The sequence below is a fragment of the Chroicocephalus ridibundus genome, chromosome 1 (assembly GCF_963924245.1).
Source record: "Chroicocephalus ridibundus chromosome 1, bChrRid1.1, whole genome shotgun sequence".
NCBI classification, from domain to species: Eukaryota; Metazoa; Chordata; class Aves; order Charadriiformes; family Laridae; genus Chroicocephalus; species Chroicocephalus ridibundus.
The window spans coordinates 177,041,461-177,057,082 of NC_086284.1; the positions used below are offsets into that span (position 1 = coordinate 177,041,461).

Here is a 15,622-nt window from a genome sequence, read left to right on the forward strand (position 1 = left end):
GTTGATGCATATTTTCAAGACACCATATTTATTTGCATACATAAAGCGGAGTTTGTAATCCAGACTAAAGGTTTTTAGGCCTAAAGAACAGAGAATTTAATTTTGCCTTTTTGATATTGTTGTTGAAATCCATGACTCTTGAAATCTTTCCTGGAAAGCTTCAGGCTTTTGGTGTCCCCCTAATTCACAGGTAGCTATTCATTAATACAATACAAGCACATACTGTAACAAAGGTTTAATTTGTTTTTCATTAAAGCTCTGCTCTTATTGAAATAAATCATACTTAATAATACATTGCTTTACTGGATAGTAAATGTATTCGAGTGCTTTAGCAGTACTAGGAACAGTTACATATTGTAACGTGAATGAAAATGAGCACACACCCTGACTGTGTAAGTATTGCTACCTTTAAGGTCTGCAGAGCCTTGTAATGCTTTGTCAACAAAGAAGTTGAATAAAAGAGCTTTTTTAATCATTATAACCATTACATACAATTTACTGGATGAGAGTTCTGCTTCCAAAAACCCTGATGAAGAGAAGTTATTCTGTTGGAACAGAATAGTTTTTGTTTTAGAATCACATGTGTCTGTAAGGAAGTTTTATGTATAAGTGGGCAGGTTTTTTAGCTCTCTCAGTTAGTGTCTATTTTGTAGTCTAGTCCAGGTATTTCTCATACGAGGGGAAAAATATATGTGCAGGCAATTTTCATGATGGCTTCAAATTATCAAAAATGAGTGCTCTGTGTAGGATGCAAGACTGCAAGACTTTGCAGCTGAGCATGTGTGAAACTTGACTCATTGGAGGATATTGCTATAAGTATATTGGCTCTTGAGAAATGGAGAGAATTTTTGCAGAAGAATACTTCACAGTCATGTGAGTTTTAATAATTGTGGACAGTGTTTGAGAGAGCCGATGGCCCTTTACACAGGTTAAGTGTCTGTAACCCTTGTCAGGTTAAGTGTCTGTTGTCAGCTTGACACTCGCATCAAAACCATGCCGAATTTGAGTGTTGAATGCTGGCTGAAAAGCAGGTCCTCTATTTGAGGAGCTCTGCTCCATCTCAGAGAGCAACTGGGACATGTGAACTTTAGACCATTACAACATCACATGCTAATGACAGGAGCAGATGCAAGTTTCAAGCAACTGATACTAGAATAGAAGAAGGTTTTAATAATTTACTGGATAAGAACAATGTATCTTAACAATTTTTGACATTTTACAGCTCTCCTTTCCTTAAAAGGGCTTTTCTATATTACTGCACATGTAGAGAAAAATATCTAACTGTATAGAAACAGTGGACTTTGAATGAAGAAGAAGTGAATAAAGAAGAAAATGGAAAAGGCTATTTTTCTTGAATTTTCCTTAGAAATATAAATACTTACTGAACAATGAAAAGGCAAATGTTTCTGTAAGGAAATAAAATTAACCAATTGTCAACCGCCCAACTAAAATATGTATGATGAAAAAGGAGAAGGATACTATTGTAGAATAACTTGATGATTTTATGACAATTTATTTATCCCTGTCAGCAGTGTCAAGATCTAATTCTTTTAATTTCTTTAGGCTTTTAATACAGGCTCGCTACGATGTAAATATTAAAGATTATGATGGCTGGACACCACTTCATGCTGCTGCTCACTGGGGTAAAGAAGAAGCATGTCGCATTTTAGTGGAAAACCTATGTGATATGGAGGCTGTCAACAAAGTGGTAGGATTTTTATGTAATCCTTGTCAAGATACAAAGTTCTGGTCTCTAAAGTGACTTTAGAAGCCAGGGTAAGAAAAGTGATGATAAACTGCTGTTTACTGTACGTGGAGCTTTATATAATGCATGTTTTGTCAAAACAGCATGTTTGTGTTCAAAACTAAATTCTCTGGTCATCTAAATTAATTTCTAGGCCCACTTTATGCTTAGTTCTATATTAAATGATCCATGTAATCTTTGACATGGAAATTCAAAAAAGAATGGGTTTATTGACATTTCAGAGGTACAAAATCAGTGGCTTGATGGGTTGCATACAGGCCTTCATTTGATCACTGAAGACAACGATGATGCCTTTGGGTATTGTTTTAAAGTCAGCTTGTCTTGGCAGACTAAAGAGTTATCCCTATATGCTGGTTTGGGTGCACTGGAAGAAACTTGTAGGCATCTCTGTACTCTCTAGATATAATTTGAATGCTTCCTAAGCTGTATTTCCTTGACTTTTACGCAAAGGCCCCTGTAGCTTTGCAAGATCTTGCTCCCAACAGATAGAAATATATTTGTGATACGCATAGGCATCACAAGGATCCAAAACTTTTCATTCAACTGTGTAAGTGCTGAAGCTCTCTTTCTTCTCTTTGTGGTACATTTTACAGATAGATTCTGATCTGCTTCCAATTTCTGTCCACACTGTATATGTAAATTACCTGCCCAACTTTAAAGATGCATTCTTCATTGAATTTTTTCATAAACTTTTTAAAATAAAGTAGGGAAATATGCAGATACGGGTCATGAATTAGCAAGTATTTACTCTATATAAAGGCAAAACTACTCCTGCTTAACATTTTTGGGTTTTGTCGACTTTTTCTTCCTTAGAAATTGAGGTTGCTTATAGACAAATCAGTGAATTCTGGAATTAAATTTCAAATAGCTTCAATTCTGTTTCTGTATAATCCTTATAGAACTTCTGCATGACTGTATTTTGTATCAGGCGATCAAAAGCTGATGCAATTATTTGAAGCCAGTTTATCAAGTTATTTGTTAGACTTTTTACTGAAGTGAAAATGCAGAGGATGGTATTCTAGAGAGTACTCTCAAGAAAGTATTTTCAGCTCAACTGGGGCAAAATGAAGAATAAAGGAGGTACAGAGAGGTGTAAGCCGTTTTATTTGGTGTATGGGCTTGTCTGTGCAAGCTAGGAAAGTTTTGGCTGTTGTGTTCTTAAGTAAGCTAGTAAGCATTTTCGCTTTTGGAGATAAAAAGATTGGCAGCTCCTCTGGATTTGGTTTCAGTTGTAGGTGCTTAGCATCTCGGAGAATTCAGCCATTATTGTTTAGGCACTTGACTTCAGGTATTAACTTTTGTGGATTTGGTTTAGTTATAACCTTCCAACGACAACAGTTTTTTGTGAAGTGATTTTTTTTGAGGTCAAGGTAGGTCTAACTCATATTTTTTGGAAATAAAGTCACTTAATAGCTACCTGAAAACAGAAGGCCAGATTAAAAATTGTAGTCATAATAATGCAAATGTAAACTTGAGATAATTTTATTGTTTAGTTTCTGGGTTAGTGCTGTGTTATACTAAATGGAATAGTTCGAATGTCAGAGGACCTCAAGCGTTTTTGGGTAATGCTCGTTGAAAGGTGCACGTGCTTCTGCTGTATGCAGAAGTTTTATGGATGTGAAAGCTAGTGGTTTGAAAGTCCATCCTTTCTAACTATTTAGGGTAGCCTTCACAGTGTAATTAGGAATATGTTTCAAGAAACTGAAATAAACAGAGACAAATATGAACATCTTTAATTATCTTTATAAGCTGCTGTGACCACTTCAAAATGACAGCTCTGTCTTTATTGATGGTTATTGTACGGAAGTACTTACTCAACTGATCTTGTCATGATACTCACGACATTTCAGTAAGTCCGCTCAGCGTATTGAGGCAGCTGCATTTATACCAGTGGATCTAGGACTTTGCCTAGATTCCAGCCTTCTTGTATTTGAACGCAAACTTACAAATACTAAGTATTGTATTGCAGTATCAAAGTAAGTCAGGCTTCCTTTGTGAAACTGTGAGCTTCAGCCCTTCTCATCTTCAGGTAGAGATGAAGAAAGGGAATTTTTGAGATCTCTTCCAATTCAGACCTTAAAGATGGAATCTCACATCCTGTGGGCATCTGGTTGAGTCGAGAATTGCAGTGACTATGTAGATGTGAGATATGGCAAGCTGAAGAAATTGCAGCTGACAGCATTACTCTGTGTTAATGAATCACATGATGATCTGTTTGTTCAAGTACGTCCCATGGAAATCATGCACTAAGGGGGTTGTAGCAGATGTTTTCTAAAATGGAATGTAAAATACTGTTTTACTGTAAAAATGTGAAAGCATGACTACTTAAATTTAGTATAGCATGCTTATGTAATTTAAACATTAAAAAATCAGTCTGTGTATGGTAATCTAAGAGGGACAGGATACTGAACTGCTCAGGATCCATCCATACAGCTGCCGTTGGAATAGCTGTTTGGAACTAATATTGTGAGAATCATATTCGTTCAATCTACTTTTCTTTTCGTTGATGGTTTTTTTTTCCCCTTCAAAGGACAGAAACATTTTATGAAGTCATGTTTTTATCTCTTAAAACCCATGTTTACTCATCAGGTATAGGTGTTTCTGTTTCAATTACCCAAAAAAAGTAATTTTGCACAATTGTTTTCAACTACTGACAGACTAACAGTTTGTAATAGAGCTTGGCTTATACTTTCTAATTTCTCTCTCTGAATGTGCTCCTTACCTGCATCATCATGTGATAAGGCATCGTAATCCATTATATTTAAATTCCGATGTACAATTACGGTGTTTTACTTCTTTCCTTTCTCCAGGGGCAGACAGCATTTGATGTGGCAGATGAAGATATTCTAGGATATTTAGAAGAATTACAAAAGAAGCAGAATCTGGTAGGCCTTTTGCATATAAAGATACATATATACACACATTATACTTTATTATACATATGCTTATGGTATGCATCTCAGAGCAGCATATAGATTAAAAACAAAGGTTTGATTTGGGGCTCCACGTAATGCCACAGTCACCTCAAAGAATCTTTTATGCCCTTACTTGGTCAATTATGGTAACCAAAAAGCCTTGGAAGAAAGAAGGTCCTCTTCTACTTGCCTTGTCCAGTGGGCATTTTATGATCTGAAGCATCAACAATGAGCTGCTTACTTGGAATAACAGTTCCTGAGATTTTAGAATTTTGAACTTTAACACTTTGAAAGCTTATACGCGTTCTAGTGTTTGTAGTAGTTAAACATTACCCTCCGTTTGTAATTTTGTCTCACTGATACTGTTCTATCAATTTAACTGCATCATTCTATATGTTTTGAAGCTTCATAGTGAAAAACGGGAAAAGAAATCCCCCCTAATTGAATCCACAGCCAACATGGATAATAATCAGACGCAGAAAACATTCAAAAAGTAAGTAAACTAGGAAAAATGATAAATTCTTAATAAAAAAAAAATAATTTTACAAGCTGTCACAAAAGTCCTACTTGCCAGGCATTAGTAAATTTTTCAGGACTTAGTAACTATTTTTCTTTTCAAACTCAGTAAGGAGACGTTGATTATGGAGCAAGAAAAGAATGCAACTAGTATAGAGTCTCTGGAGCAAGAAAAAGCAGATGAGGAAGAAGAGGGAAAGAAGGATGAATCCAGTTGTTCTAGTGAAGAGGAGGAAGATGACGACTCAGAATCTGAAGCAGAGACAGGTATGTTATTTGGAGTATTGTCTTTCTTTAAGTTTTTACTTTATAAATTTACTTCCTTAATATCACATCATACAGAGTTAAGTATCTTAAGTTTCACGTATTCTTCTGCATTTCACTAAGCTTCCAATCATTTTAAAGCAAGTCTATATATGTCTAAAGTCAATTCATAACAGAGATATCAAATAGATGTCTTTACTATTTCGGTTAAAGGTATTAACCTACTTATTTGATTGGCTATTTAAGAACTGATGCTTTTAATTAAATAGTTTGAATAACAGAAGCCTTAAGTAGCATGTCAGAAAACACTGAAGGAGTTAGAAAATCAAATCAGAAATGAAAGCTTCGTAGCAGTGTTTGCTTGTGGAGCTGGTATAGAAATTGGAACAGAGTGCAAACATTCTCATTTGTTCTTGCCATCCTGAAGTAATTACCAATTAATCTGTCAACCTTGGCTCAGGTATTCATAAAGTAACGGTGCATATATTTTCATTGTGTACTGAAATAAACTTTTAAAGGTGCCATTTTAATGTTAACAGTTACTTTATATACAACTTCATTTCAAGACAGAGGTCCTTTGAAAAGTTTGGAATTGTATGCAAAGAAACACGTTACTCTGTATTTCTCCAGTGGAATTTATGTGTGGTTTTCCTTGAACAATTATCTGAGTCTTAAAGCAAGTAGTGATTTAAGAACAGCATAGCATCTTTTTCTTTCAAATCAGAAAACAAATGTCAGGCAATCAATGTTCAATCCAAATAAAGAATTTTAGGACAGCAGTGCAGCAATACAACACATAGACACAGATGTCTTTAGAAACTGTTAATATTTTATATTTACACTTTTTAAAATAAGTAACCCTTTTTGGTTAGCCATCGGTTCTCATTTTAAAACATTCTTTCTAATTTCACCTGAAAAGATAAGATGAAGGAGGGAGGGATTTTAGAGCTAACCAATGTATCGTAAATATTTAATGTAGGCAGAGATAAAAATAAGTTGTAAAACCAAACTGTCTATTATGGTTTAATTATTTTTGTATTTTGAAATATACCAGCATTTCAGTGTTAAGCTGGAAAACATGTCTGTCAAGCTTTGTAATTAGTCTTTCACCATAGTATACTTGCATCCCTTATTTACAGAGAACGAGCTTCAATAAACTCAAAACCCTTTTAATATATAACATGTAGTAATTTCTCAGTCACTGAGCTAACTGTAATGTCTCCTGAACTTTATGACTCTGGTAACTGTTCTATTCGTTACCAGTAGATAGTTTGTGCCAGGAAAATTTGACTGTGACACAAGAATTAATTTATGTAAACTTTGGGGTTTTTAATATAAACAAGACTTTATCATACTTTATTTGGCAAGCTAGACTTTAAGCTTTTCCCTGTAGAGCTGGATCTCTAAATTCCAAGCTCCTACTTACTCTTTTTTCACATTATTCAGCTTAAGGTAGTTTTCTGGTGAAAAATATTAAGATTATAAGGAGCATTCTGGTTGTAAAATATTTTAACAGTGTTCAATATTCTGAAGTACCAGAAACTGTGTTTTCTACTCTATTGGGATATTTGAAATGTTTTCCTAAAGCTTACATTCTGTTTCATTGATTATGTGAGACTACAGTTTAAAGATAAATAACTTTTCTGTCTGTAAGACCGAGAAGGGAAATATGAATATGAAGCTAGCATCTCCTCAAGGACAGGGAAACAAACTGAAAAATAAAATTTTCAGTGGTTCCAATTTTTTAATTTACTTTGAGGTGATTTAATGTTTTCTTTGAAAGTCAATATTAGCTCTGTCATGCATACAGCTGTGTTCTTGCTGTCCTTGAAGTAATTTCAGAATACAGTTGTGAAAAATCCATTTTTCTCCTTCCATGCTTTCACTCCTGATAACTTTTTCTGCATATTTTAAAGCTATATTACTCATTTGCAAATTTCCAGCAGATCTGCCTGTGTGTCATCTCAAATCATAACTGTCAGTCTGCATTGTCCTGTTGAACTTTTTATCACCATGACCTAGAAGTTTACCACAATTTATTTTCACTTGCGTTTAAAAAGAGCGTCCCATTAAGTGCAGTTGGTCATGTAAGCTGGTTTTTGTATTTGTATTTTAGTGCATAAATAATTATTCAAAACATCTGTTCAGCTATGTCCGTAACTGAAACACGTGTAACAGCAATACCATTAATTATATGATTTCCAATCGTAGACTGGTATTTTCGTTGAATTTGAGTGTTAGATGCAAGAACACTATGAAAACATTGCATACTTTCTAAATTATCTGTTCCTATGCTGGATGGGTAGTGTAGATATGAGGTACATTTATAGTAGGATCAAAACGAATGGGCACTGAATCCCATGTTGCTCCATACTGCACAGATGGGATGGAGCATCCTGCTGCAGAGAATGTTCAATTTGAATAGGTGAAACAGAAGTGAGGTGTAAGATTATGAAGCTCAAGCAAGCACAGTGACAACAGTTGTTGGATCACAACCATGGCATTTTCTGTATGTTTGTGTAAGAGGGGCGTAAGGTACACAGACAAAGGACAGAGGAAGAAATGTGGGCAGGAGGGACAAAGCAGAAGAGGGTAGAGTAGGTAGACAGTGAAACTTAAGTAAGAAAAACAAGGGACAAAGAAGGGATGAAGGAAATGGAAAGCCAGAGCTCTGGGAGGCCAGTCCCTGCCTCAGCTCATTCTGGTGACTGGAATCCCTGGCTGGGTTCTCTGTGCAGTTAATTATTTCTTTGCACTCAACATACACACTTATCCGAGAATAAATGTTTTACTTTGAATTAGCATCTTCTGTAGTTCAAATTAACTCTTAAATGCGAACATACCTCCTACTGTTAAATTTTCATGGTTATTAGTCATCCACTAAAATACAGGCTGCCCGGAGAGGCTGTGGAATCTCTGTCTCTGGAAGTTTTTGAGACCTGACTCATCAAAGCCCTGAGCAACCTGGTCTGTACACAATATTGACCCTGCTTTGAGCAGGAGGTGGAATTAGGTGACCTCCCGAGGTCACTTTCAACCCAAATGATTCTGTGGTTCTGTCTCTGCGTCTGTGAGTGTTTAACACTTGCTGAATAACAAAAAAAAATAAATGTTACGTGCATGACAGTTATTGAAAAAAGACGGACCTAACTAAGATGCAGATGGGGAGCAAGGGGGAAAACACTGAGGAATAAATAATAAAATCCCATTTGGAAAGTTGTCTGTCAAATATGTTCAAAACAAATTCAGTTCTGTGTAGTAGAAGTGAAGAAATTGTGAATGACAAATGGAAATTAAAATCTTGTAACTGTTTTGCAGATAAGACCAAAACGTTGGCAGCTGTAACGAATAATGCAAATACCACAAGTACACAGTCTGCATCGGTAGCTGTGACAGCGCCTTCAGTAGCCGGTGGACAAGGGGCACCTACATCACCTGTTAAGAAGGTAAAATAAATTACCTTTCTCATGATTTTAAATTTCTGTTCTTCTGTGTAAGCATACAATTTTTGATTCTTATATAAGAAGTGTATTCAGGTCTCCAATGGATTAATGAAAATATGCACAGATTCCTAAAATATTTAGTGTTTTTCTACAGAAACCGTGTTCAATTTTTTATAATTTTGAATGGTTTTGATTCTAAACAGCGATCTAAAATACAGAACTATGAAATAGCTGAACATAAGATCCTTTTAAAAGAGCAAAAATCTGTTGCGCAGTGAGTTGAGTTCTTGTTTTTCTGAATCTAAACTTCATCTTTTGAAAGTCTTTTCTGTAACAGGCACCTGCAAAATTTTTAGAAACTACAGTTTTACTGTCTCTCTGTGTCTCTATTTGTGATGCATTTAAGGTGGGGGAGGGGGGGATGGGGTACTTTCAGAGTGCTTAGAAGGATTCAATTAGTGCTTAGGTGCAGAAGTTGAAAATGATACCTGAAATAAAAAGTAGAAAGTCCTGTAGGTCCCAGCTCTCATTGCAATATGGTTAGGACCTCATGGAAGAGCTAGAGAATCGGGACACATAATTTATTCAATGCACAGCTCAAAAACACACCTAGCAAAGCCATACAGCATGCAGGAAGCTTTTTTGCAGCTTGATGTGAAAAGTTACTTGGAACGAATTTTAGTTTTGCTTGTCAAAGGGAAGATATGTATGCCTGGAGAAAAAAAAAACGCAGTAGATAATAATGCGTAGTCAGAAGGTGGTACACAAGTCAAACTTTTAGAATATCAAAGCAAACTGGATAGTAAGCCAGTAAGGCTTCATTTGTCAATTGTTGCAACTTTTCTATACACATCATATTCAAAGCGTAACCCTCTACTGATGCTTCTGAAGAGCGTATTCGGGAGAAATGGTAGCCATGATATACTGAAGCCACAGTAGAGAGAGAAGAAGTGCTGCAGGGCCAATTGCAGGAATTGTATTTAGCTCCCGAGAGCTTACTGGAGTTATACTTTCATATTCACAATAGAACTTAATGATGATTCCTCTTACAAAGTACACTTCAATATAACAGATGCAGTGAATATATTGCCCAATTGCATCATGATACGTGATACTGTATGACAGGGTTGGGCCAGCCTTCCTGATCCCAAGAGCTGCTTTATAAAAAATCATTATGACTGATGTCCACAAGATTTATCTCAAAAAAAAAGTGAGAGCAAAAGGGGAATTGTGGGCACGGCTCACCAGCAGGAATGAGTTCTGTTTCCCCTCACCGAGCTTTGTGGCTGGACAGACAGCTAGATTCCAGGGTGATCTTGTGACGTTAATCTAAACAGTTCCTGCTTGCTCAATAAGGAATTTCGTTTCTCTGTAATGTGAGCTGCATTTGAATTGTTCGGGAGCTGTGCCACAAGTTCTCCATGCAAAACATAGCAAATGCATGAGGGAGGGAAGACATTGTGAGTAATTGCTGGTTTGCTAACTGTGTCTAACTGGAATGAATTCAAATATATTGTGTGAATTTTATTGCAAGGAAATAGGCCTACTTTATAGAGTTTATTTTTTGAAATCACTTTAGTACTACAAGCATTTGTGACAGTTGGGCAGTTTAACTGATGTGCTCTCCATCCAGTTTTTTTACTCCACGTAATTCTTTTTGCACGCTGGAAATTCTATGATATCTAACACTTACAACACTTCAGTTCTCTTGTAATTGTCTGAACTTCATCTTGAAGTCAAAAGTTTCCTAGCTTGTCTCTTCCAATCATTTTATTTCATATTATGCAAAAGCCTTCTAAGCTATATGACTTTCAGCAATAGGACATTACCAAGTTGTTGCTAGCTGGCGTGTGCTTGATATTCCAGAGTTGAATTATCAAACTGACTTTTTTTTTTGGTAGGTGATTAAATAATGAAACGGGGGGGGGGAAGGAACTTTTTTGTAAGAAGAAGAAATAAGTATGATTTTAAGCCGAACCTTTTATAAATCATTAAGACACTGGCATTTAGTTTATTCTAATTTTATCATCCAGTAATTAATGGCTTATCTTTTGGTCTTAAAGGTAAAAGGTGCAGGTTAAAAGTCAACTGTAGTTATCGTTCTAATACTGTATGTGAAAAATTCAAGGCCTTCTGTAGCTACAAAATAAACGTACATTTATATCAAGACTGATCATCTTGTAACATAGCACATACATAGGATCTAGAAAAGCAGTTGCAGCTCATATCAATAAACAAAAAGGCTTTAAACGGTTTTTATTAATGAAGGTAAAACAGCACTGTACGTGTGACCTTGCACCTTTTCAGGTTTGCACCATCTGTGCTACTGCAGCTACTATTACGCTTTTACACCGTAGATGGCCAAACCGTACGTTGCTCAGAAGTGGTGCAGATGCAGTGTATGTACTAAGCTTGAATTTGGGTTTTCTTCAATCCACACGGCATTCAGTAATGCTGCTTTCTGTTGAGGGTACTGAAGTGAGGTGAGTTTGGGAGTGAGGCTGCCAAAGTGGAGGGTTTCATAGCTAAGCTAGCATGGGATGTGTGTGATTAAGGGATATGAATGAAATATGGTAAGAAGATAAGAAGTACATTAGTGTGGATCTTCCAGTATTCTCAGCCATATGAGGATTTAGGCCATGGACCTTGCTAGGTCAACAGGCTTTGCTGTCCTCTTCTATGTAATTCTGTCTCTGAATTAGCTAAACATACTGTGTTGTGTTTAATAAGGATCTGTTACTAAGGTTTTAAGTCTCTTACTGCTTTTTGGTATTTTGTGCTGTAATGAAGAGCTACATAACATAAACATAGGAACAAACTATGTTGTTTTAAAACAACCTTTTGTTTCTGTTTTCCATTCTTTCAATCTTCATCTTTGTCTTGTCTTAATTGGCTTTAGTATGATTTCATTCCTCCTATCATGCCTGTCGTGGAGTCAGTAGATCCTGCATCATGGAGGCAGGGCTTGCGCAAGACTGGCATTGTTCTTGTGCCCAATAAGGGTGAAAAATCTATGGTGAGGTTCTGGTGTGCACAGGTTTGTGTACAGGTTGCAAAATAACATATTTAATCAAAATGTTGATACTGGATTTGCATGTTTCTAAGTTTGCATCTCATGATCACAGTGTGTATTACAAAGCGTGAGTTCTTCCAAGCTAACTTTTAGAGGAGTAGTATACCTTGACCAGTCTTACATTTCTTATCTCATTAACTAATTTAAGAGAAGAGTGTGTAGGTTGTCTCTCACCACAACTTCCCTATGAATTCAACACTTTTGTGATTATTAAAATAAAAGCAGTTGTGTTCTCAGATATCCGCAAGGAGCATGAATTACCACGGGTAATGTAAATTATTAATGTAAATTCATTTACACGTGTTTTATAGTTTCCAACGTCTACAACCAAGGTTTCTCCCAAAGAAGAAGAGAGGAAGGATGAATCTCCTGCTTCATGGAGGTTAGGTCTTAGAAAAACTGGTAGTTATGGCGCACTTGCAGAGATTACTGCTTCCAAAGAAGCTCAGAAAGAAAAGGACTCTACAGGTGTTATGCGTTCTGCTTCAAGTCCTAGACTTTCCTCTTCATTGGACAACAAAGAAAAGGTAATTGTTTTCAGTGTGAAACAACATTTTGAGGAACTGGTCTACCTTACTTAGTATAGAAGTTTGTGATGTATTGTAGAAGACGTTCTCTATTGACTGCGCGACACATCTGTTCTTTACCAAAATTCTGAAAAGTTAAATTGTGCAGCTTCTGCATAGTCTTTATAAAAGTGTGGTATGTACCTTCATTGTCTGGTGAGTCGGTACATAGGTCTGGGGCTTTTCCCTTCGTGGGACTTGTGTTGCTAGTAGTAGTTTTTACACTTAAGGGAGATAAGAGATTTGATAGTTTTGGCATCACTTTGAGAGTGATGTTGAAAGAATCTTACTGAAAAAGAGTCTCTTTCTGTACTCCATAGTCATTTTTTATTTACAAAAATTTAGTTCTATAATTAAACACGAGTACGAGTACAGCGAACCAAGTGAAGGACTAATTTGGAACAGGTAACTGAACAGCACTGAACTCATGGTTCTCTTTCAAATACAAGTGTTTAAATGTTTTCAGGATTAGGAATAATACAATACAATACCATACCATACCATACCATACCATAATACTAAAACAGTTGCTTTCTGTAATCAGTGTTGGAATTGTACTGCAGCGAAGAAGAGAAAAAAGAAATCAAGCCACTTGCATTACTAGAACGAAAACAAACAGTTTCCTTTTCCTATTGTAGTCCTTATGTTATTTAACTAACGCTTGAAAATCATTTGTATAATCAGGTCACAATACTACATACAGCTGAAGTTGTTGTAATGATGATTTTCCAGCCAATAGCAGTATAATCAATAATAATAACACTTAATAAAAAATACATGTCTTTCAGGAGAAAGATGGAAAAGGAACTCGACTTGCATACGTTGCACCTACAATACCAAGACGACTGGCCAGTACCTCTGACATTGATGAAAAAGAAAACAGGTGACTATTTTTGTTAAATACAAAATTACATGATTTTAGAGTGGCTGACAAACTTAAAGATTTTAAGATAATGCTAATTTATAGTATTATCCTGCTCTATAGATTATGCTAATCCAATTCCTAAAGGTTTTTAATCTTGTAAATTATAATGACCCTTTTTAAGATCCAAATTATTATATGACAAGAGCAGGTCTGGGCAATGAGTGTTGTCTTCTCGGGGGAGAAAATAAATAAAATCCAAAATATGAAGTCATAAACTTTAAGCTACTGAATGGTGCTAAAAGCATTTTACTGCTTTGTCTTGAGCCATCGCGTGCTGCTACTGGGCTTCATTAGTTGATAATAATTTATTTGATAATCGTTTATTTGATAATAACTTGTTATTGTTGTTTGATAATAATAAAATGCTGCCTTTCTTACAGTCTTTGCTTAAAACCTTGCCGTGGAGCAGCAATGACTTACAAAAATCATAGTTAAGTTACAAAAGCAGTTCTTCTATTTTTCTTCTTTACATGTTGACCTTTCTTCTTCTTTTGGAGATTTTCACTTTCTTTGCTGGTATTTCCTCCATAGCTTTCAGTATAAAAGAAACAAAAAGTTTAGGTGCATAGGCTTGTTATCTCTTAGGATTTGGGGTACTTTCATGGCATATTTACGTTGTTAGAACCTTCCCATTTTTCACTTCTCTCCTTTATTGAGGTTCTACGTGGTACGTGGACATTTTTTTGACTTACTATAGAATGCATAGTACAAAACTTAGAAGTCTCTGTAATATCTTGTTTCTGTTGGATCATATCTAGGTAGGTGGATGTTGGATGACCTGAACTGAAAATCCTCTCATTGCTCAAAATATGCTATTGTAATCATTGTAAGACTGATAAATCTCTGAAGAGGAACTTCTTTGTTGTTACTCTTGAGAATGGTTCATTTCAGCACAAGCACAAGAGAAATACTGGCTTTTCTTATGCTTGCAGAATACTATTGCCTAAGTTTAGTCTCCGTGTGACAAATTCTGTTTTGAAACAGGGATATTCCAGCTCCCAGGCTCCCCTAAAGTTCAGCTTAGTTTGTTAGCATCTCTCATGTTACTTGGCCAGATTTTTTTTAATCTATAGTTCTGTAACAGAGCAGTTTGGAGTTTCTGTTTGTGCTTATTCTCTGGAGTACTGTATTCTTTGAGGCTGGGCTTATTTTTGAGGCTGAGTTTTGGTTTGTTTCTAAGAGAGATTATTATTATTTCAATTTTTATTCTTTTCGGATCTTCTCAAAAACTCTTGTACTCCAAAAGTATCCTAACTAGATAATACCTCAAGATTAGGATAAATATTTCATTGCAATTTTTTGTCTTAGAAGCTGTTACTACTTGTAACAAAGGGATTAAGTTTTGCTTCAGTGTTGAGGCTCATTTGTGTCCTTCACATGCCGATCTTAAGCATTATGGCTTATTCACAGACAGTTCCAAAAGAGGGTATCAGCAATAGTGTATTTTTCCTCATATGCATTGGGTGAACTGGGGTCATCAGAACCGTTAGTCCCAGTGCTGACCAAAGTATTGACCTGAGAACTTTCTGTGTTCCTGCTTTTAGGCCAGCCTATTTAGGCACCAATACTTTGCCTAGTGTATGATGTGGCAGTCAACCCAGGTTAATTAAAGCCGTAAGAGATTTTTGACATTTAGTCTGCCCTTCTTTGCATGTCAAATTTAACCATCTGCCCTACGGGTACCTTAATAAATTACTACGGTTTCTGCCTTTGTCCCAGATCTCTGTCCTTGTTGATTGGTTTAATGCTGGGTTCTTGTTCTACCTGTCTGAACACCTGCTTGTCTAGCTTACCGATGTCGTGGTGTAATCCAGCTAACGTCGTACTGTGAGTAATGGAAAGGACTTCAAGATGAATCTCAGCTGAACTTTTAGATTAACAAATTTCAGGCATCCTCAGTCAAGTAGCCAATGCTACAGCAAAACTGCTAGCAAAGTGAAACCTTCAGTAATTAGAAAAAAAACTGTCACGCACCAGGACCTTTCTGTGGTAGATGATACCTGAGAATTTGTGTTTCAGTTTGGTGGGAAGAGATAACGCTGCAGTGGCTTGTGTTTGGTCCTTTTCTAAAGTTGTTTCTGACCGCAGAAGTGCTAGCATACATTGTTGTGTAAAAAGAGGAGCATTCTGAAGGCTAAAGGTATCTGGACATAAA

General features: G+C 36.1%; 1 protein-coding gene across 1 annotated transcript in view; it reads left to right on the forward strand.

The window, feature by feature from the left end:
• PPP1R12A (protein phosphatase 1 regulatory subunit 12A) overlaps window positions 1-15,622 on the forward strand; it is a 123,070-nt gene that overhangs the window by 74,508 nt on the left and 32,940 nt on the right. Inside the window, exons 5-11 of the mRNA XM_063322875.1 lie at window positions 1,564-1,708; window positions 4,576-4,650; window positions 5,085-5,173; window positions 5,306-5,463; window positions 8,779-8,906; window positions 12,288-12,503; window positions 13,331-13,425. Coding sequence (XP_063178945.1) covers window positions 1,564-1,708; window positions 4,576-4,650; window positions 5,085-5,173; window positions 5,306-5,463; window positions 8,779-8,906; window positions 12,288-12,503; window positions 13,331-13,425 — 906 coding nt within the window. The remainder of the gene's footprint in view (window positions 1-1,563; window positions 1,709-4,575; window positions 4,651-5,084; window positions 5,174-5,305; window positions 5,464-8,778; window positions 8,907-12,287; window positions 12,504-13,330; window positions 13,426-15,622) is intronic.